Genomic DNA, 23997 nt, shown 5'->3' on the forward strand with positions numbered 1-23997 from the left:
CCTCTTCGGTGGTCTGTGCTGGACTGCGGAGGGAGCTTCCTGCTTCCCAGAATACTCCTGTTCTCATTGCCCCAACTCTACTTCCTGTCTGGTTGACCCACCTATACTTCCTGCCTGGCCAATCAGTGTTTATTTAAAATATGATCGACAGAATACAAACAATTCTCAAAGGCACACAGCAATGTTGCTGTCTGGTGATGATGCTGTTTCTCAAGAAGATTCATTCTTCCAGCGTCTAAAGTAAGTTCCTTCGAAACATCACACACACTCCTCTCCTCTGCTGTGGAATGATACTTCTGTACACTGTGAAAATCTGTTGCTCCCATTGTTAATAAAAAGCTGATTGGTCAATAGCTAGGCAGGATTTGGGGAGCAGAGAGAATTCTGGGAAGATGGGCAGAATCTGAGGAGTTGAGAATGAGACACTGAGAGGAAACAGGAGGTGCAAGATGAAAGAGAGGTAACACCACGTGGCAGAATGTAGATTAATAGAAATGGGTTAGTTTTAGTTGTAAGGGCTAGTTAGTAATAAGCCTGAGCCATCGGCTGAGTTTTTTATACTTACTTAATAATATGTCTCAGTGCATTTACTGGGGAGCCTGAAGTCCAGATGAAAAACTCTGCCTAGGCCGGGCGGTGGTGGCGCACGCCTTTAATCCCAGCACTCGGGAGGCAGAGGCAGGCGGATCTCTGTGAGTTCGAGACCAGTCTGGTCTACAAGAGCTAGTTCCAGGACAGGCTCCAAAGCCACAGAGAAACCCTGTCTCGAAAAAAACCAAAAAAAAAAAAGAAAAAAGAAAAGAAAAACTCTGCCTATACCTTTTTCCCTTACTCTCAGCTACTGTCCTTGTCTCAAACTTTACCAAAGAGGAAAACCTTCAAATTCATCTGCATCTATGCCAAATCTCACATTCTCTCCTACCTTTTACATGCAAAACAGCATGTTTATTGAGAGTTTTTGCTAATATATTAAAATCTTTCTTAAGCCTCTGAAACTGACCATGACTTCTCGTCAACTTCAACTGTCAACTTGACATAATCCAGAATCTGAAGCATTGAGGAATTACATCTATCAGACTTGTCTGTAGGGAACTCTTTTGATGGTTAATTGATAGAGGAAAACCCAGTCCACTACAGGTGGTTCATGCATGTGCTGGTGGTATAAGAAAGCTAATGTGCATATACATGTATGTGCATGCATGAGAGGAGAGAAAGAGAGCACAGTGTTTCTCTGCAACTTCTGCTTCAAAATCCTATCTTGAGTTCCTGCCCTGGTTTTCCTTAATGAAGGATTGTGATCTGGAAACACAGGTGAAATACATCTGTTACTTTCCCAGTTGCTTTTGGTCATGGTATTTTATCACAGCAACAGGAAGTAAATTAAAACACCACTCCCAACATTCTACAAAATAAAAAGTAGTAGACCAACTCCATAGTAAATTCTCAGCATCCATGCCAAATGAATGAGAACATTAATGTTTGAAAGCAGGATTAAGGAGAACCGTTAAAGAAGAGCTGCCACAGGATTACCCACCCCACGAGAGAGGGGGCATACCGAACCATCCTCACACTCAGTCAGACCAAGCAAAGGGCCCAAGAGAACCACTGGCAGAGAAAGGAAAAGACAGGCATCTCCCCCAATTTCACTTGTTTATTATCAAGGAACAGTCCTCTGTTGTCATGAGACAGGAGTGTTTGGGAATCTTATTTTAAGGTATATGACTTTTTTTTTTGTTTTTTTTGTTTTTGTTTTTCGAGACAGGGTTTCTCTGCAGCTTTGGAGCCTGTCCTGGAGCTAGCTCTTGTAGACCAGACTGTTCTCGAACTCACAGAGATCCGCCTGCCTCTGCCTCCCGAGTGCTGGGATTAAAGGCGTGCGCCACCATCGCCTGGCGGTATATGACTTTTGTTTATGCTGCATTTGTTTAACTCTGTGAAGCTGTGATCCTTTGCCTGTCCAAAACACCTGATGGCCTAATAAAGAACTGAATGGCCAATAGCGAGGCAGGAGCAAGGATAGGCGGGATTGGCAGACAAAGAGTATAAATGGAAGAAGAAACAAGAAAGAAGGAGCAATGAGAGAACATGCGGAGGAGGACATCAGGGGCCAGCCAGCCAGCCAGCCAGCCACAGAGTAAGGGTGAAAGTAAGATATAGAGAAGTAAGAAAAGGAAAAATCCTAGAGGCCAAAGGTAGTCAAGATAACTTAAGAAAGGCTGGTAAGAAGCCACATTAGAGCCAGGCGTTCACAAGTAAAAATAAGTCTCCATGTGTGCACAACTGTGTACCACCGTGTCCAGTTAGGATTGCTGGTATCTAGACATTTCATTACTTTCCCTTCTACTTCTTCCACATTGAGCAAGCTGATATAAAAGCTCACATGCTCCCTTCTTTGGCACCTATGGGATCTCTGCCCATACATGCATAGGGCCTTCACACAAGCCCTTCCTTCAAATCATAATAGAAACCCCAGACCAGTCTCTTGTCTCTCCTCTTAGAGCATCTTTGATCAGGTTCCGAAACACTGTCCTATTGTTCCCCAAAGCCTTACTGTGTAAATAGTAAACATTTTCATACCCTCTTAGACATGTAAATTAAACTGGATGACAGTCTATCTTACTACTCCGAAGTTGACATAGCAGGTACATTACAAACTAGATAATACTGGGTCAGCAACTTGGCTCATCAGGGTAAGGTTGCTTGCCACTAAGGCTGCCTCCCTGAGTTAAACTCCTGGAACCCACATTATTAGAAGGAGACAGCTGACTCCTGCGAGTTGTCTTCCACCATCATACACGTGCCTTGGTGTGTGTATGTCCATGTCCACACACCCATATACACAAAAATGTAATTTAAATTTAAACATAAAAATATAAACCAGTGATTGCTTCTTGCATAAAATGTGACCAGCAAAGACTAGACACACGTGCACTGGCAGAGCAAAGAGAGGGGCTAAACACCAGGCTTGGTGCAGAAGCCATGCTGTCACCCCTGGGAATGGCGCATAAATGTTGTGCAAATGGAGCTCACTAGATGGCACGGCCCTCTGGAGATACCCATAAATTTGGCAAGGACCTATGCATAGCACACATAATAAAAACCCAGAGATAAGATACTGGGGATCAACCTGAAGGTCAAAAAAGCAAAGCAGCCAAGCCACTAGAGAGCTCTTATCACTAAGAAATCCTCAGACTGAAAAAAAAGTGAGTTCCTGTCTCATCCTGCCTTGTATTCCTCCCTAGTGCTGGGATTAAAGATTTGTGACTCCCTGGTCCTGAATTAAGGGTGGGAGCCTCCAACACCTGGATCTGTTGCTGTGTTGATCCTGTGTAACCTAGGGTGGCCTTGAACTCACAGAGATCCATCTGCCTCTGTCTCCCAAATCCTGGGATCATAGGGTTAGGGTTTAAAACTAGGCCTCTAGTGGCCTAGTTTTATCTTCTGGTCTTCAGGCAAGCTTTATTTATAAAACATAAATAAAATATCACTATACCTATAAAAAAAGGACTGCCAAGTCCTAGGGAACTCATGGGCTTCAGGCCTCTGTAGCTTTTGCTATGCTTATTCTTATTTATTTATTATGTATACAATATTCTTCCTGTGTGTATGCCTGCAGGCCAGAAGAGGGCACCAGACCTTATTACAGATGGTTGTGAGCCAACATGTGGTTTCCGGGAATTGAACTCAAGACCTTTGGAAGAGCAGGCAATGCTCTTAACCACTGAGCCATCTCTCCAGCATGCTATGCTTATTCTTGTGGTAACTCTTAGTTTTGCTCTGTTAGCTGTGATTACACCTGAGTTTACTGAAAACGAAAGTCTTCATAGAAAAATTACATTTCTCTTACCTGTTACAGAAACTGATTTCTCCGGTCGCCTCTGGCTGCCTTTGCAGCCATCCTGAGTAAGCAGGAGAAACTCACTGAGGTTAATTATTATTGTTTATTCAAATTCCAAAAAGACATAAATATATGCCAAAGAACTTAAGAACTTGGAAAATGGTTCCTTAAAAGATAACATTAAGGGGCTGGAGATATGGCTTAGTGGTTAAGAGCACTGACTGCTCTTCCAGAGGACCCGGGTTCAATTCTCAGCACCCACATGGCAGCTCACAGCTGTCTGAAAATGCAGTTCCACAAGATCTGACACCTTCACACCAATGCACACAAAATAAAGTTAAATAAAATTATTTAAAAAAAGATAACATTAAAAACTTATAGTAACATATAAGGAAAAGATATAGGCCATGAAAGGTCAGACATATCTCTGGTGCCAGGACATGAACACTTAGATATTTTTCCAATATATCAATAAAGGAATCTAAAACTCTCAGTTCCCTTAAAAGAAAAGTATATGCAGAAACTGCCAGGAAGAATAGAAATGTACTTTGAACAGTTAAAAGAGGTAAATATTAATCATTACTATTTAAGGACTTATAAAGAATATGATTATAATTCTAATCCACATAATAAAGGTGACACACAGATTACTTAGAAATGGGTATACACCTGAAAAAGATATCCTAGGCACAACAATACAGGTGATTTTATGTTGTTAATCATAATACTTAAATCTCTTCCTTTGTAATCGTGTGTTTGTTGCTGGCTGGGTCACAGTATGAAACAGATGCACCTAGCTAGATATAAACATTTGGCTTGCATTCTAATGACATGGGGTAAAGGTCAATGACATCAAGGGAGTGGGAAAGAAAAAGAGAAACTAAAATGTTAATGATTCTTAGAAAATGATTAAAGAGAAATGATTTGAAACTGCTCATGCATTAGAACTTGTATAAATAAAAACAGCCTGAGGTAGTTGGAGCTATCAGCTTGAAAGACAACCGTCTGACTCTTCATTCTTCTCTGACTTCACACATTCTTCCTGTGGCACAAGAACCCTGCTGGAGCTGGACTCCAGCAGCTTAGTAGCCTTATGCCTATAATACCAGCCTTTGAGAGACAGAGGCAAGATGATGCTGAGAGAGGAAAGCCTGGGCTGCATAATTGGATCCTGTCTCAAGAAGCAGAAAGCAGGAACGAAGAGGAGGGAGGGTTGGGGGAAGGTGGAGGGAGGGAGGGAAGGGAAGAGAAGGGAAGGTAAGGGAAGAAAAGGGAAGGGAAAGGAAGGGAAGGGAAGAAAATGGAAGGGAAAGGAAGGGAAGGAAAGGGAAGGGAAGGGAAGAAAAGGGAAGGGAAGGGAAGGGAAGGGAAGAAAAGGGAAGGAAAGGGAAGGGAAGAAAAGGGAAGGAAAGGGAAGGGAAGAAAAGGGAAGGAAAGGGAAGGGAAGGGAAGGGAAGGGAAGGGAAGGGAAGGGAAGGGAAGGGAAGGGGAGGGGAGGGAAGGGAAGGGAAGGGAAGGGAAGGGGAGGGAAGGGAAGAAAAGGGAAGGGAAGGGAAGGGGAGGGGAGGGGAGGGAGGGATGGAGAGGGGCAGAAGGTAATAGTTAAGACAAGCTACATCCCCACCTGTCTGTGGCACAGGAATGCATGAGTTCACTGTCTAAAAACACCTGGGAACTCCATTTTGAAGGAACCTCATCCAAGACAGCTGAGCGCTTAAGCAAGATGGTCTCAGCGATAGGAAGCAGCACAACAACCACGAAGACCAGAGGCTGAGGAGCTCACAGAAGAATGTCTAGAAAGTGCTCACATTAGGATATTGTGCTTGTAATCGTGACAGACAGCTCCCCATTAGCACCGCCAGCTTTTGCGCATCTGCCTTAATAGCAGACATGAAATCTAGTCAGTGTTAGTCAAATAAAAACACTTGTAAGAGCTGGGGAGATGGCTCAGTGGGTAAGAGTGTCAAAGACTTGAGTAAAAAGTGACCGTGGCAGTTTGTGCCTCTAACCCCGCTGTGGGGCAGACACAAGCAGAAGCTGGAAACTCAAGGGCCAGCCAGCCTAGCCAAAATAGCGAGGTTCGGTGAGAGGCCTTTGTGCAGGAAGTAAGGTGAGCAGTGATACAGAAGAGCATCCAACACCCGCCTCGAGCTTCTGCATGCTCATGCGCCTGCACGCACACATTCATGTACATGCATAACCAGCACACACACACACACACACACACACACACACACACTTCTTTCCTCTCCCATCTGCTCCTTTTTCCCAAATTCCATTCTAAAACAACTCTAAAACTTACAAAGCAGGATGTAGTTGGGCTTTTTTTTTTCCCTCTTTGAGGATGCACCACCCAGATCCCAAATAACTACATGGAGACTTATTCTTAATTATAATACCGGACCTTAGAGTGGCTTGTTTCCAGCCAGTTTTTCTAACTTAAATTATCCCATTTCTCTTTCACTGTGTTTTGCCTCTGGGGTTTTTACCTTTCTTTCTTCTATATACCTTTCTTTCCTTCTTACTACGTGGCTGGCTGGGTGGCTGGTCCCTGGCATCCTCCACTTTCCCTTTTCTCACTTCTCTCTCTTTGCTCTCTTCCCTAAATTCCTCCTTTTTATTCTCTCTGCCCACCAGACCCACCTATTTCTCTCTCCTTCTGAGCTACTTGATGTTCTGCTCTTTATTAGACCATTAGATGCTTTATACAGGCAAAGTTATACAGCTTTATAGAGTTAAATGCAACATAAAAGAATGCCAGGCAGTGGTGGCACATGCCTTTAATCCCAGCACTTGGGAGGCAGAGGCAATGAATCTCAGTGAGTTTGAGGCCAGCCTGGTCTACAAAGGAAGTTCCAGGAGAAATCCTTTCTTGAAAAACCAAAAAAAAAAAAAAAAAAGAATGCAACACATCTTTGTATCATTAAACAAATATTCTACAGCATAAATAAATTCAATATATCTTTAACATTCCACAGTAGCAGGAATGCATCTCTTGAAAGAAATATTTAACATTGCATCTCTGAACTAGTCAGGGAAGAGGTCTTGAACTGTGTGAGAGCCCTGACTTCTGCTTGAGCTACATTAGATCTGGAAAGAACATTCTAGTCTTAGAGCAACCCTGACAAAATGTTACAATAGCAACATTGATAAAACAGGACAATCTGAACAACCCTTGACCCCCATCAGCTTCTCCCTTCATCTTCATACCACAGAAAGATATTGTCAAGATCTTAGAATTCCTGGCTTACAGAGGGTAAAAATTGCTTACAACTAGTTTATGTTATTCTATGAGAGCCATCAAAGTCGGCTACTTAAAGAATAGGGTCTCAGAGGACACAGACACGAGAGAAGCACTCAAGCACCTCTCCGTGGAACTGAAACAGTGAGAAGCACTGAACAATTAGAGACCTGAGCCAAGAAAATTAGGCCACCTAGTAAGAGCTACAGGGGCAGAGGAATGTATCCACTATGTAACACTATGAAGTTATGGCTCTCCTGAAGACAATCAGTGACTGCCGGAGAGGGGGAATCTGTCTTCCCGAGAGACAAGACTCGTGGTGGGTTATCCAATCCCATGTGGTCAGTCCTAAAAGCATACATGAGAGAACAACAGCAATGGACTCTTCAGGCCACACATACACACACACGTATGAATGTATAGATATAGTCACATGTATGTGTATATACACATATACTTACAGATACATAACAATAAAATTAAAGGTCAATAATTTGAGCGTGAGTGGGGGGGTACATAAAAGGACTAGAAGGAGTACAAATTATGTGGATACAGTACTCATGAAATTCGCAAAAAAATTAAAATATCTATGGCTCTCAGTTTTCTTTTATTTCTTTTTTATTTTGCTCTTTGAGCTCTCATTTGTGCCTAACTATAAGACACAACCAAAATCCAAAAGTCCAGGGAGCTGGAGTGTTAGGCCTCATAAACAAGGAAAGGTAGAGACTGCACAGGAGCAGGCAGATTAGAAATACTCAGCAGATGTATCCTAGATTGCCTGCATCCATACTAGCTGTCTCTATATCCTTGGTAGACTCTGCCTCCTTGGGGTCCAGGGCCTGTCTTTCTACCATCTCTCTAGGTGATGTCACACAGATTGTGATGTCACTAACATGACAATACTCCCACATTTACATTATCTTAGTTTTCTCTGAGTCCCGGGTTTAGATCTGTCTCTTGACAGCTACTGCCTTCCTGACCCATCTAAGACTATCGATAACCCTAAATCCTCCTTCCCTGTATCCGATCCATCAAGTCCTTCCAGTCAAATATATCCCAAAGCTACTTCTTTCTCATGTCACATCTGTCACCATACTGGTCCGTGCCACCACATTGCTACTGGCCATTACACTTCTCTTTCTTTCCTCCTCTGTTCTATTCTAAATGAACAAAGAGATCATCTTAGACTATAGATCAACTCATACTTCACACCTTTTCCCAAGCCTTGCAGTAGCTCCCCATTCCCAGCCTTATCTCTCCCACACTTAACTACTGCCCCAGAAAAAAACACATTCTTCCCTGACTCAGGGACAACCCTCTCATCACAGGCAATTCATCCCTCTGCTGGGAAAGCTGCTGCCTTCTTTTTCATCCCTCTGCTGAGTTTAAATCTCTGCTCCTTAGATTCTCCCTGTTACTATGATGATATGTTCTGTCCCTTTAAAAGACAAGCCTCCCCCAGCCCCCAACCCACTGAGACAATTAGGTCTTTTTTTTTTTTTTTTTTTTTTGCTTTTTCGAGACAGGGTTTCTCTGTGGTTTTGGAGCCTGTCCTGGAACTAGCTCTTGTAGACCAGGCTGGTCTCGAACTCAAAGAGATCCACCTGCTTTTGCCTCCCAAGTGCTGGGATTAAAGGCGTGCGCCACCACAGCCCAGCTCCAGTTAGCTCTTCATTCCTGCTTGCACCTGAGTCTCTTGCCTTTCTCCAAGAGGCAGCTTCTGACTCTCTTTCTTCTCTCTCTCTCTCTCTCTCTCTCTCTCTCTCTCTCTCTCTCTCTCTCTCCTCTTTCTCTCTCTCCTTTTCTCCTTTTCCCCCTTCCCTTCCAAAACCCACTTAATAAACATACAACCTCACTCTTGCATGGCATGCCTATCCATGTTTCTGTCTCCCTGCCCAGGAGCAACCACTGCTTGGGGACCTGCGCCATCCCTTCCTGGGACTGGCTGCTCTCGGAACCCCCTGCCTGCTGCCTGCCCCCAGTGGCATGGTCTCATTACCCATTTCCTGTCCTGGAACTAGCTCAAACTGGCTGGCCTCAAACTCAGAGATCTGCCTGCCTCTGCCTCTCGAGTGCTGGGATTAAAGGCGTGTGCCACCACCACCTGGCAGATTTCTTTTTCTTTTAGGGGTACATTTGGAACTTCCAGGTTCTGTGGGACCCTCACCCTTTATTCTCAAAGGGGTAAGAAGAAATTTCCTAGCAGAATGTTTTCCCAGGAAGATAGTGGCCTTCCCGTCTCCCACCTAGGAGATTCCTAGCACAAGGTCACTTAGCTCAGCCCAGCCAGCCACCTGGTACAGGCTAATAAAGATGGCCTAACTCAGGAACAGTGGCCTTAATCTAAAAACAAGAAAAAAGCTGACATAACAGAATGTGAGGGAGCAAAAGTCCTTGTACCCATGCCAAAGCATCTTCAAAGATTCTCTTTGTAGTTATGCCTTTAAAAGCTTACCCCACAGAGCAGATACAACTCCTCGCTCTTGTTGTAACGGGGATGGAAATGAGTTCCAAACATGTCTGTATTATGCTTATTAAACCTTGCTTATTACAGGCTGGGCCTCTCTGGTGGTCTCTCTCTGAGGGTCGTAATCTGGGCACAACAGTTCATGGTTCTGGTAGCTGAGGGAGAGGAGTCTCAAGATCAGGAAAGAAAAGAGTACCCATCCCATCAGGACCATGCAGGTGGGGAAACAGGCAGTTGGCTGACAGTCCATTTGCAAGGCGGATCCAAGGCAATTCCCTGAAACTTACAAGAACATTTTCAAGTTCACGAAAGTTTCAGATATGTTAGCATCACCATTTTTTGTCATCTGTATTGAAATTCACACTGTAGGAAAGTCAGTTAGCTGGTGTCTGTAAAACAGCTGGAGTAGATTCGTGCCTTTGCCGCCTAGCAAAAGCTATAGCTTTGGGTTGAAAAGTATGAACATTTTTTACCTCTGTCCAGAGAGCCAAATATAGATTGGACAGGCACCATGCAGTCCCTGCCACCTATATGTCTGCCTGAAAAAAGGACACGGCATTTTTTTTTTTGTTTTTTCGAGACAGGGTTTCTCTATAGCTTTGGTGCCTATCTCGGAACTAGCTCTTGTAGACCAGGCTGGCCTCGAACTCCCAGAGACCCACCTGCCTCTGCATCCCGAGGGCTGGGATTAAAGGCGTGTGCCACCACGCCCAGCAAGAACAGGGCATCTTATTAAGTACTAAGTTCACCAGACTGAAACTTGGGAGGGAGGGTGCATGTACTAAGCACACAGATGTACATGCAAAGACACAAGGGCATGAGAAAAAGTGGTATATTGCAAGGGAGTATGGTCTGTTTATTTGGAGTATAAAAAAGAAGTAGAGATTGTAGAGACCCAAAACTGTGAGCCTATTCCACTTTGTCTGAAGGTCAGAGAGCTTGAGTTTGCTCAACGTTGTTGACAACTGTGACTACACGCCCTGACCTAGGGTGTGGTTACTTGGTGTTTTAGACGTTAGGACGAACGGTGGGGGTAGATCCACTGACCCAGGGTGTGGTTACCTGGTGTTTTAGACTTTAGGATGAACGGTGGGGGTAGATCCACTGACCTAGGGTGTGGTTACCTGGTGTTTTAGACGTTAGGATGAACGGCGGGGGTAGATCCACTGACCTAGGGTGTGGTTACCTGGTGTTTTAGACGTTAGGATGAACGGTGGGGGTAGATCCACTGACCTAGGGTGTGGTTACCTGGTGTTTTAGACGTTAGGATGAACGGTGGGGGTAGATCCACTGACCTAGGGTGTGGTTACCTGGTGTTTTAGACGTTAGGGTGAACGGTGGGGGTAGATCCACTGACCTAGGGTGTGGTTACCTGGTGTTTTAGACGTTAGGGTGAACGGTGGGGGTAGATCCACTGACCCAGGGTGTGGTTACTTGGTGTTTTACACACCCTGACCTAGGGTGTGGTTACTTGGTGTTTTAGACGTTAGGGTGAACGGTGGGGGTAGATCCACTGACCCAGGGTGTGGTTACTTGGTGTTTTACACACCCTGACCTAGGGTGTGGTTACTTGGTGTTTTAGACGTTAGGATGAAGGGTGGGGGTAGATCCACTGACCCAGGGTGTGGTTACCTGGTGTTTTAGACGTTAGGGTGAACGGTGGGGGTAGATCCACTGACCTAGGGTTACCTGGTGTTTTAGACGTTAGGGTGAACGGTGGGGGTAGATCCACTGACCTAGGGTGTGGTTACCTGGTGTTTTAGACGTTAGGATGAACGGTGGGGGTAGATCCACTGACCTAGGGTGTGGTTACTTGGTGTTTTAGACGTTAGGGTGAACGGTGGGGGTAGATCCACTGACCTAGGGTGTGGTTACTTGGTGTTTTAGACGTTAGGATGAACGGTGGGGGTAGATCCACTGACCTAGGGTGTGGTTACTTGGTGTTTTAGACGTTAGGATGAACGGTAGAGGTAGATCCACTGACCTAGGGTGTGGTTACTTGGTGTTTTAGACGTTAGGATGAACGGTGGGGGTAGATCCACTGACCCAGGGTGTGGTGACTTGGTGTTTTAGACGTTAGGGTGAACGGTGGGGGTAGATCCACTCCACCCTGAACAAAGGTCAGAGAAATCAAGCGTAATCTACTCCTTCCTTTGAAATAGAATATTTGACCTTGAGTGTGGCTGCCTTCAGGATACTTAGTCTAGTGTAGGTTCACTGCCTAAAAAAATAGAATGTTTTTCTCAAGAAATAATGGCTTGCTGTCTCAAATATTAGGACAAATACCTGTTCTAGCTGTCCTTTGTATCATGTTAAAGCAGTCTTTTGCCTTCTTCCCCGCCACCTTTTGTATTGGGCTATAAAAGTGTATGGAAAAATAACCACAGGTGAACTCAGAACTCAAAAGTCAGAAGAAGAATTCTGCATCCAGTATTCACTGAGTTGCCCTCCCAATACTATCCTATGTCTCTGTGATTCTTTCTCATCTCGGTTCCTCCTACCTAGCTTTTCTAATCCTCACGCCCCTACCCTGGAACATACGAACCCACAGCAGCTAGGATTGTGACACCCAAAAAGGTGGCTCCCGACAGAGATAAGTAGATTGGTAAATTAAAGTTTATTAAAAAAACAAGTAGAAAACAAAATCTTTATACACCATGAGAAACATAGAAATTTAAAACATACTGAAATTTAATCAGAATGAAGACACATTGTGTTTGTGATTCAGAAAGTAACACCTGGCTGTGATATAAAATCTTTTAAGATTTTGTGTGTCTTCACGCTTCTGTGGAGGTCAGAGTTCAACCTGCTGGAGTCTTTCTCTCATTTATCTTGTGAATCCTAAGGATCAAGCTCAGAACATCATCAGGCTTGGTGACAAAGGGATGAACCATCTTTCAGGCCCTAAAGCAGTGTTTTAAAGTTGAGCAGGCTGGTTTATAGCCATAAATAAGGGTCATAGAGTCTACAATTGGTGATCCTAAAGAAGCTAAGTAAGAAGGTGATCCAAAGGAAAAACATATAGTTATCCTCTTGGCTATGGGAAGTAGACAAAATTGCCGGGGAGAAAATTGGGATCTTGGGGGTGGGGTGGGATGGGGATAAGGGGAGATGGGGAGAGAAAAGGTAGAAGGGGAGGATGGGGGGAACTTGGGGAAAAAGGAGGATTGGGATAAAGGAAGGTTGGATAGGGGAGCACGGAAGCACAATTCTTAGTTAAGGGAGCCACCTTAGGGTTGGCAAGAGACTTGAACCTAGAGTGGTTCCCAGGAGCCCAAGCCGAGGTCCCCAGTTAGTTCCTTGGGCAGCTGAGGATAGGGAACCTGAAATGACCCTATCCTATAGCAATACTGACGAATATCTTGCATATCATCATAGAACTTTCATCTGGTGATGGATGGAGATAGAGACAGAGACCCACACTGGAGCACTGGACTGAGCTCCCAAGGTCCCAATGAGGAGCAGAAGGAGGGAGAACACGAGCAAAGAAGTCGGGACCACGAGGAGTGCACCCACCCACTGAGACAGTGGAGCTGATCTGTTGGGAGCTCACCAAGGCCAGCTGGACTGAGACTGAAAAAGCATGGGATAAAACTGGACTCTCTGAACATGGCGAACAATGAGGGCTGATGAGAAGCCAAGGATAATGGCACGGGGTTTTGATCCTACATAATGTGCTGGCTTTGTGGGAGCCTAGCCAGTTTGGATGTTCACCTTCCTAAATATGGACGGAGGGGGGAGGACCTAGGACTTACCACAGGGCAGGGAACCCTGACTGCTCTTTAGACTGGAGAGGGAGGGGGAGAGGAGTGGGGGGAGGGGAGAAGGATGGGAGGAGGGGGAGGGAAATGGGAGGCTGGGAGGAGGTGGAAACTTGTTTTTTTTTTCCTTTACTCAATTAAAAAAAATAAAAATAAAAAAAAAGAAAACTCTCTTGCATGCCTCAGTGTGTGCTGATACATTTACAATGTTAGTTACAATGTTAGTGAAATGTCTACAAATGTGTAATAAGATGTACACTCACTATTCTTGCAGTTTTTGGACAGTTACCTATCACAAGAAAAAGGGGAAAGCAAAAATTAAAACAAATGTATAGAATCTCAACCAAAAGCACAGACCAAATTACACTTCAACTAAGCATATCTTAATGCAATGTTTTACTTTAGTCAAATTGCCACACGGAGCACATGATGGTGTTATTTTGATGTAGTTTAATTTGACTATGAAAGAAAAAAGAGAAAGGGGGTTCTGAGAAACATTGCTGGTAGATTTAGATGGAATCACCTTTCCTATTCTCCAAGTGTCATAAAGAAACGCCTTCTAAATTACACTGTAGCTCTGGAACATATTTAGCAGAACTATAATTCCAGAATGTGAAAACCTCAGAAATCAGTTTCGGTTACTACAGCCCCAAGAATGTATACTTTTTATATTTCTGTCTCTATGCTAACCTAAAACTGCCTAGCATAAACACACTGTGAAAAGAGCTCTGTCCCGGATTCCATTGCTAGTATCAGCTTTTGAGTTTATGACTCAGTTGCTACTATTCTAATGAGTTTAGACTGACATAAGGAAGCACAGACAGACCCCTTGGCCATTTTTACGACCTTTCCAACATTTACAACGAACAGAAAGCTAAGTTATTCAAGTGGTTCTTTAAAAAAGCCCTTTTGTTTGCTCATGAATGTGTGCATAGTATTTGTATGTGTATGAGAGTTGGCATCGTGTGGGTACAGATACGCCCGTGCCCGTGTGGTGTGACAGGCATGCGGTGTGCACGTGTGTACCTCCGTGTGGAGGCTGGAGATTTACATACGGTGCTTGCCTAATAACGCTCCACTATTTTTTTGAGTCAGGGTCTCTTGTTAAAGCTCTCGGGCAAGCCAGTTTGTCTCATGGATTCAGTATGAGCCTCCAAGAGGCAGAATTATAGGCGGCTGCTACTGAGAGGGAGATCTCTTCCAAGGCCCTTCTTTAGATACGAACCTAGTCCTTACTTAACCGAACCAAATAATAATGGGTCGCTTAGTACTTATGTATTGTTACATGTATTTATTTATTTATTTTAAAATATTATTTATTTATTTATTTATTTATTTATTTATTTATTTATTTATTTATTTATTTATTTATTATGTATGCAATATTCTGTCTGTGTCTATGCCTGCAGGCCAGAAGAGGGCACCAGATCTCATTACAGATGGTTGTGAGCCACCATGTGGTTGTTGGGAATTGAACTCAGGACCTTTGGTAGAGCAGGCAATGCTCTTAACCTCTGAGCCATCTCTCCAGCCCCATTACATGTATTTATTAAACGTTATTCTAGGACTCTCTTTTAAACAATGAGAGAGAGAGAGAGAGAGAGAGAGAGAGAGAGAGAGAGAGAGAGAGAGAGAGAGAGAGAGAGAGAGAGAGAGAGAGAGAGAGAGAGAAATTAAGGGATTTCTTCAATTCTGTGTAGTTTTCACTGGTGAGAGCAGAAAAAAGAGAAAAAAGCTGAACAAAATGCATTCGGCTGGGTTGACCCTCTAGGATCTCCGCAGGAACCAAGGCTCACTTCCTGGGCGGAGTTCAGGCTCCCCAGAAACGGAACTGCGTCAGGCCCCGCCCACCCGCAGGCTGGCCAATGAGGCGCCGCTCGGAACGCGAGCGCGGGGTGTCATGGCGGCCTGCAGGCAGTGCTGCTCGTATCTGAGGCTCCGGCCGCCGGGCTGCGGTCCCCTCGGTCCCCTCGGCCGGCCCGGGCGGAATCGGCCGCTCATCTATTTGCAGGCGCGAGCGCTGTGGAGCAGCATCGGGTCCCGAACGGTGGCCGTGGACCTGGGCCACAGGTAAGGAACGGCGTGAGTTCGCGGACTTTTCACGCGGGGTCCGGTCCAGACAACCTTGGTAGCCAAATACCCAGGGTGGGACTCCAGCAGGCTGAATCTCTGTCAACTTCTCTGCTCCAACCTAAGCTCGAGATTTCGTTTTCCGGATTTGAAGTCTGTCTTCCCGGTGCTTCCCCCTTTCCACGCTGCCCGCTGTCTGCTGGGTCTTGACCCAGCCCCTAACTGTGGTGGACTTCCTTCTCAGTGCTCATGACAATCTTCCTCTGTGTTTCCCGAGATCTCGGTCTGAATGGGAAACCTGCCACCTCAAGGTAACCCGTTGTCAGTGTGTGCCCAGGTCAGTTCTCCCAAAAAACGAGGCCAGTGTGAGCCATAGTGGGAAGGGACCGTCGTTTTTTTGAATACCGGTTATATGATGAATACAGCCCTGTTAAACCTCTAGTAAGGTTCTGTTGCCTTCATTTTGTTGTTGAGACAGCAGAGGGTCAAAAAGGGTAAATTTCTCAAAATTAACAAAACTAAGACATCTTCGGCAGGCGCGCGCGCGCGAGAGAGAGAGACAGACAGATTCCCCAGTTTCAAATCCTAGAGGCCATGTATGTAGTATGTGTGGGTCCTCTGTGTGCTCGGAGATCTTTTATACATACAGTATTGAAAAGTAAGTTGGTAAGAGGCAAAGTGAACAACAAAACGGCGTAAATTTAGTAGTTTTCTTGCAAGCAACCGAAAGTGCATGTTCCTGAAACATAATCATCCTGTCTTTCTACATTATCAGAATTCATTGAGTAACAATAAATCCACACACTGTGCCAGTTCTCTTAGCTGAAATTTGCCAAGCACTTCGAGTTTGCCTTGATCCGTGCAGGCTGTTGCAAACATGGTTTCTTTTATCCCACTGGCAGTCACCAATACCAACTCTCAGATTACACATGACACCCCACACAGGAATAATAACTGTGTGTTTGTAACTATGTCGGTTACAGGGTGACTGCAGAAACTGATGCTGTATAGTTCAAAGTCCTGAAAAAGACTTACTAGACCAAAGGCAAAGAGCTAAGACAGGTAGACTACTGCTGGTAGTGTCAGCTGGACACCTGCCGGAGGCCCATAGGGCAAAGCCATAGAGAGTTCAGCTGAAGAGTGGACGGTCACAGCTGAGTCCAGATGGGTGGACATAGAATGTGTAGGCCTACAACACTTTGAACAGGGCATGCCAGTCAGCTCAGCTGAAGCCTTAGGAACAGTCCCTTCTTTGCCGATGAGACGGCAGATCAGTGTTCACTAGTGGCGTTAGATGTCCTTCTCTGGGGTCCAGGTAAGAGTGTTGCACCGTTGCACCCTTTGTTGGTTGGCTGTTTGATGAGTTCCTGGCCCTGTTTTTTTCTTACACACTTTTAATATACCCATGTGTTCATATATATGTGTGTGTACATATATATATATATATATATACACATATATATAGTCAATATATTTGATAAGTTTATAGGTCATGCCTAATGGTCAGTTCTAGACATGAGCTGGTGTCTACTTGAAAAACATAAATCTTGCCTATGTATTTGGACTTTTGATGTTACATCAAAAAAGAGTGTCTAATCCAAGTTTATGGACATTTATTCCTGCTGTTTTTTCCAAAGAGCTTTAAATTTTTGCTCTAAAAGAGCTATCCCTAAAAGGAACCATGTTTGGGTTTTTATTTTTGTATGGAGTATGTGGCTATCCATCCATCTCCATACCTTTTACTGAAAAAGATTATTCTTCTACCATTAAACTGTCTTGACACTACTGTTGAACATGAAAATCAATATTAGTAGTGTTATTATTTATTTTTTACGTTAGCATTCAAAATACTGTTATTTATCAGAAGATAAAAGTCCTTTATTATTTTTAACATAGCATACAAAATACTGTTATATATCAGAACATGAAAGTCTTTGTAGTCAATATTCAAAGTGTATATTTTTTCCAGAAAGCAATGGAGGAATTTTAAAGTATTTTAATTAGGGAAGAGAAGAGTCCGTGTGTTAGTTTACACAGCAGTGTGTCATGAGATGGGAAGCCATAGTTCGGAGTCTTTTTCTCCTGGCCATGCTTTCCCGTCCTCCCGGGGAGTCCTTTGCCTTAATTTCCATCATCTTTAAGCTGCACTTGGGTCTCCTTTGTGCTTTTGATGATCACAAATCCTGCATACCTTGGCTCTTCTTTTTCCCTGAAGTGGGGATAGGGACTTAGATTGGGAGCCTTTTGGGTTTTGTTGTTGTTGTCTTTTTTTTTTTTTTTTTTTTTAGCTTCTCTCAATTAGTTTTTACTAAGCTGAGACTTGTACTGTACTAAATTTTTATTTTTAAACAGAAAATTAGAAATATCCTCTGGAAAACTGGCAAGATTTGCAGATGGCTGTGCAGTGGTACAGGTAAGGAACTAGTCTGTTCTAAAGTCATAGTGGCTGATGTCTTAGTACCATCGTAGGCCATCATATAGTATTGGGAACTAGTTAAGATACCACCACGTGTTTCTGTGTCAGAACCATGCTAGCCCAGCAAAGTCAGTTGGACATAGAAAATGACCTTTAAGATCACTTCCAAACTTTGGGCTTTTCTGTATTCTGTTAATAAAATCTATTATGGGGGCTGGAGAGATGGCTCAGTGGTTGAGAGCATTGCCTGCTCTTCCAAGGGTCCTGAGTTCAATTCCCAGCAACCACATGGTGGCCTACAACCATCCATAATGGAGTCTGGTGCCCTCTTCTGGGCTGCAGGCATACACACAGATAGAACACTGTATACATTAATAATTAAATAAAATATATAAAAAAAATCTATTATGCTTTTTTCTAAAAAAAAGTTTTTTTATTATGCCTTTCATAGTAGTTCTTGAAAATTTTTCTTTATTGTCTAAATTTCCTCATAAAGAGTAAAATACGACTCAATTCATTGATGCGACTGGCCATTTCTCCATGTGAAAACTTCCATGAGTACTCTAATACTGGTCACGGGCAGATAGAAAGGATGGAGATCGCTGCACTGATATGAAATAAGAGATCTTCCATCCAGCCAGGCACGGTGCAAGCACTCACAAGTCCAGAGCTCTGGACTTCTGTAAGCAGAAGTCGGTGGATCTCCTACAGGGCTACATAATGAGGCATTGTTTCAAGAGAGAGAGGAAACGAGTTTTTATAGAGTTTGCTGTTTACGCATTAATGTCTGATTTTAAAAAAGATTACTAATATTTTTGTATCTGTTCAAGTCAGGTGACACAGCAGTGATGGTCACAGCGGTCAGTAAAACAAAGCCTTCACCCTCCCAGTTCATGCCCCTGCTGGTAAGTATTCACTTATCTGAGTCTCCAGTATAGTGTAAATGTCGGATTTGTAATACCATGTCAAGTGTCTGCAGTTAGACTGTACAACAAAGGGATTCCCTTAGATGTTTGAGACTGAGGATGTGAACTGATGGCCAAGTGTGATGAGCTTGGTGGAAGTGTGCGAGTACGTTGTTGTTGTATGTTGTTGTTAAAGAAGCAAAGATGCATTGTCTCTGTGGGTTTTCTTCCAGTTTGAGTGTGCAGCTATATATTAAGTGAAAAATTAATTAGGACTTTTGTGTTTTCCTTTTTTTTTTTCTTTTTGGTTTTGATTTTTTTGAGACAGGGTTTCTATGTGTAAGAGCCCTGGCTGTCCTGTCCTGGAACTTGCTCTGTAGACCAGACTGGCCTTAGATTTGCCGCTTCTGCCTCCCGAGTGCTGGGATTAAAGACATGCGCCACCAATGCCTAGCTTGTGTTTTTTTTTTTTTTTTTTTAATGTATTAGCAGAAAGCAATTATGTCTCACAGGGTTGGTGCGCAAAGTTGGAAGGGGCACTATTTGACTGGGTCAAGGCGAGCTACTGTAGAAAGCAGCAAGACTCGGCAGTCACCTGACTGCTAAGTGAAGGACTTTTCTTTTTCATCAATTGAAACATTCTATACATTCTTCTTCCTGAGTGGTTTAAAAGAATGCTAAAAGCAAATTAAATATTATCTACTTGTTGTCTAGAATATGTTGTGAGCAACCTTAGGAAAGCTTCTGTAGGGGTTCTTGGGATGTGAACCTTAATTCTTCATTGCTGCTTCAGGTTGACTACAGACAGAAGGCTGCTGCAGCAGGTAGAATCCCTACAAACTACCTTAGACGGGAGATTGGCTCTTCTGACAAAGAGATTCTTACAAGTCGAGTAATAGGTAAGATCTCCAGTGTGCCATTTCACATCGCTTCTTCCCATCTCTGCTCTGCAGGGTCTCCTAAGCTTCCTTCACTGTACGGCTGCCTCTGGCTATTTACTCTCAGATGTGTGCCTCCTGAGAGGAAAAACTTGTTCCTTATACCTTATCAAAGCCTTATATCTCGTGAGGAGGCATTCAGTAAATACTGAATGAGTCTGTTGAGCATGTGAATCCCATGCCCATGTCAGTTCTCTGTTAAATTTATCCCTGTGGTTTTTTATTTTTATGTTCAACTTAGTAACTCCTAAAAGCATTGTGTTTATCAGCTATTGAAGTATGTCTGTCATCTTCCAGATCTTTTTTGAGAAGGAAGAAGCATGAGTGTGTGGGTGGGAGGGTGTGGGTGGTGGTGAAGTTCTAGGTTATTCGCATGCTAAGTAAGCACTGTGCTACTAAGTAATATCGCCAGCCTAACAATAGCCCAGCTCTTCGACATCTACAGATACTGTGGGATCATTTGTGGTCTACAGCTTTCTACCCAACAATTGCTAGCCTGTACATATTTATGTGTGTTCCTCAGATAATAAACCAAATGGATGTTTTCTTTGTGTCTGCTGTTGGTCTTCAGCCTCTTCTTTTGCTTTGTTGTTAGGTAATGGTCTGTATTAATGAAAGTGTTGATACTTATCAGTGTTTTTCTTAACATGTGGTCTTTTTGTTTGTGTCTATGACATAATCAACAGCTGTCTCTTAGTTCTGTAGTTTTAATTCGAGAACAGTTCTGCCAGGGCCATTTAAAATCTTTTTCTTTGTTTTGACAGATCGTTCAATTCGACCTCTCTTTCCAGCTGGCTATTTTTATGATACTCAGGTAAATTCTGCTTTGGTTTGGTTAAATTATTTAATCCCTATAACTCTTTCTAAAGAAAGCTTTATAAAGAATTTTTATGGTATTCATGCATTATACTTTTGAGTCACTTTAAAAGGCAGTACTTTGGAAAACCGTATGTGATTGGTGTCATTTTGAGCTGATGCCTGAATTATGAGCAAGACTGAAAGACTGTTGGGAATGCTCTGGAAAGGTTGATGAGAGTCTAAACCGCCCTGTGTTAGGAAATAGGTGGATGTATATAAAAGACAGTGTGATAGTTAGGGGTGGTAGCCAGACTCGGGGGCTGGATTTTGTAGGTCAAATTTATAATAGCTCATTAGGACAATCAGCATAACTGTTTGTTTTGATTTGGTAAACAAGATCTAAATTTCTGTAGCTCAGGCTGGCTTTAACTCTGTGCATAGCCTAAGCTAGCCTCAAACACATGGCAGTCTGTCAGCCTTACCCTTCCAAGTGTTCAGATTAGAGCAGTGACCTATCATGACCATCTTATCACAACTAATTTTAATATCTTTATTCTGGATCTTCTGAACTTCTATTATATTTTAATACTTTCTGAATATTCTTTTCTTTCCTCAAGGGGATTATATACTTTAGTTAGATATACTTAGGTAGCCATTTCAGTAAGTAAGTATATCTTTGAAAGGACTTCAGAGCCTAAAGGAAATTATTCTTTTAAAAATTGAACAGAGGTACATCATTGCAATATAAACTGATACTAATACAAGTACATAGCCAACATTTACAGAATGCCGTAGCATGCCTAGTATTGTCCAGGTTCTTTCCATACAGCGTTTCTATAGTTCTCAAAGGAACTCCTTAGGAAGATGACATATTTTGTCTCAAAAAAACAGAACTGGGAATGTAACTTGGTAGTAAAAATGAAGCCCTGGTCCAGCAGTGCTCGTAGCCACATACACCACATACCCTTGATGAATACAAAATGAGGAAATGGGAGTTTTAAATACCTAGTGTCAAGGATTTAGTTAAATGATAGGTAACTTCAAGGGATAGTTCTTAAATTTTAGGCCAAGTTGCTAATTTAAATCATAATCTGCCCACATTGAGGGGCTATTGTTGTTGCTATCTGTATGTCTAATTTGTTTCCCTTGTTGCTAGGTAATATGTAATCTGCTAGCTGTAGATGGCATCAATGAACCCGATGTCCTAGCAATTAATGGTGGTAAGTATAAGAGCACCAGCTAAAATGATCACTGCTGATTTTTTTAAAGCAATGAAATACTGTAATTTCAGTTTTTTATCTGTCTCCTTTTTAAAGCTTCTGTAGCCCTCTCCTTGTCAGACATTCCTTGGAATGGACCTGTCGGTAAGTTACAATTTGGAAGTGTGAGCTGCTGTTTCTGTTCTTTCAGTAACAATGTGATGGGGGAGTGTCATATATCAATCTGTTGATTTCCTTGGTTAAGCAATAAAGAAACTGCTAGGCCCATTGGATAGACCCACCCTTAGATGGGTGGAGTAAACAGAACAGAACGCTGGGAGGAAGAGGAAGTGAGGTCAGACTCCACAGCTCTGCTCTCCGGAGCAGACGCCTCAAGAGAGACGTCATGCTACCTGCTCCAGGGAAGACGCACGCTATGAAGCTCCGATCCAGGATGGACTTAGGCTTAGAATCTTCCCGGTAAGCGCACCTAGGGGCGCTACACAGATGATTAGAAATGGGCCAGAGCAGTGTTTAAAAGAATACAGTGTCCGTGTAATTATTTCGGGCCATAAGCTAGCCGAAGCCGGTGGCTGGGGTTTTGGGGACACAGCCCTGCCGCGCGCCCCTATTACTACAACAATGTGCACGTTGTTGGTGCTGATTTATTACTTCATGACAAGCTGAACTAGATAGCATGCTAATATTTCTTGCATGTCTTTCAGGAATTTCATCCTTGCTTTGGGTTTTGTTACCCAAAGACTGTTATAGTGCTATTGATTTTATGGCCCTAGGCTTCTTAATTCTCTTTCATTCTTTTTTTCTTTACAGTGGGGGATTACCATAGTACATTGTCTTTCTAGAGAAAACAAACATGTTTGTAACTTATAGCTCCTGGAAGTTGTAACCATACAGTCTGTCGATTTCTTTACAAAGAGTACTATTTTCTTTTTCTTTTTTCTTTTTTGGTTTTTGAGACAGGGTTTCTCTGTGTAAAAGCTCTGGCCTAGCTCTTGTAGACCAGGCTGGCCTCAAACTCACAGAGATCTGACAGCCTCTCCCTCCCAAGTGCTGGGATTAAAGGCGTGCGCCAACACTGCCCTGCTAAGTTTGCTATTATAATGGCACAGACAAGGAGCTTAAAAAATTATATAGAAGTGCAGGTTGTCAAGTAGTGCTTCTCAAAGTAGTCAGTGTGTAAGTGACAACGTCAGTGGGAGAGGGGTACAAGCATCTGCTGTGGACAGTAGTCTGGATATAAAGAGCAAGAACATGATCAAAGTGCACACAAATCATTTGACTTGAGGGATTCGGAGCATCCCACTGAGCCTATAAAGGAGGATGGGATAGGTGCTCTCTGAACTTCCTTAACATGGGAGAAATAGAGAGTTCATTCTGTTATCTGAAAGACAGTGTGGTGCAGCGGCTACTAGAATAATACTGTGAAAAATGGCATGTTTTAATTATACATTGCTAACATTTTAATATGTTTTAGGGGCAGTACGAATAGGAATGATCGATGGAGAATGTGTTGTTAACCCGACAAGGAAAGAGATGTCTTCTAGCACTTTAAATTTAGTGGTTGCCGGAGCACCTAAAAGCCATATTGGTAAATAAGTTACCTATATTCATTCTGCATTTTACTTGCAAGTTGTGTTTTTTTGTTATTTGTGTCTTTGTTTTTCATTTAAAAATACCCTGTTGGTGAAAGATTCTCAGACGGTAACTGTCTCTTTACTCTCTGACTAGTTATGCTGGAAGCCTCTGCAGAAAACATTCTACAGCAGGACTTCTGTCATGCTATCAAAGTTGGAGTGAAGTATACCCAGCAGATAATTCAGGGCATCCAGCAGTTGGTAAAAGAAATTGGTGTTGCCAAGAGGACACCCCAGAAGATATTCACCCCTTCACCAGAGATTGTGAAGTATGCTCACAAGTAAGAACGCCTGCGCAGATGGGCCGTTGCCACCAGGTTCAGGTTCCTCACAGGAGATGCACTTTGTGTGGCACGTTCCTTCTTTACGTCATTACCATAACATAACTACCTATCTGATGCCTACAGGAGGATAAACCAGCAAACGGCATAAACTTAATCCAAGACATAAATTTAAATCTCAAGTAAAAATCAGATCCTTTATTTCTCCATGTCCAGGGTAAAGAGAATAAAACATATGGTATTTGTATATCTAGGAAACTTGGATTTCTCAGAAAGAAGTGGGTTTGAACCAGTCCCATGCCCAAGGCTTGGACGGTGCCTGGCAATACTTAGAACAGGGAGTGACTCTGAATTGGAATTCGATGAGCAATGAGGAGGGAGGGGCATAGTGAGTGGAGGGAACTCTTCTGGATTATACTAAGTACATA

At 43.1% G+C, this 23997-nt stretch overlaps 1 protein-coding gene across 1 annotated transcript in view; it reads left to right on the top strand.

Moving 5' to 3' along the window:
* The first annotated feature begins 15158 nt into the window (after positions 1-15158).
* Pnpt1 (polyribonucleotide nucleotidyltransferase 1) overlaps positions 15159-23997 on the top strand; it is a 37004-nt gene continuing 28165 nt past the window's right edge. The window contains exons 1-9 of the mRNA XM_075942461.1: positions 15159-15377; positions 17730-17790; positions 18624-18698; positions 19492-19597; positions 20401-20450; positions 21591-21654; positions 21751-21798; positions 23129-23242; positions 23383-23569. Coding sequence (XP_075798576.1) covers positions 15208-15377; positions 17730-17790; positions 18624-18698; positions 19492-19597; positions 20401-20450; positions 21591-21654; positions 21751-21798; positions 23129-23242; positions 23383-23569 — 875 coding nt within the window. The 5' untranslated portion in view covers positions 15159-15207. The remainder of the gene's footprint in view (positions 15378-17729; positions 17791-18623; positions 18699-19491; positions 19598-20400; positions 20451-21590; positions 21655-21750; positions 21799-23128; positions 23243-23382; positions 23570-23997) is intronic.

The sequence above is a fragment of the Microtus pennsylvanicus genome, chromosome 12 (genome assembly GCF_037038515.1).
Source record: "Microtus pennsylvanicus isolate mMicPen1 chromosome 12, mMicPen1.hap1, whole genome shotgun sequence".
NCBI lineage: Eukaryota > Metazoa > Chordata > Mammalia > Rodentia > Cricetidae > Microtus > Microtus pennsylvanicus.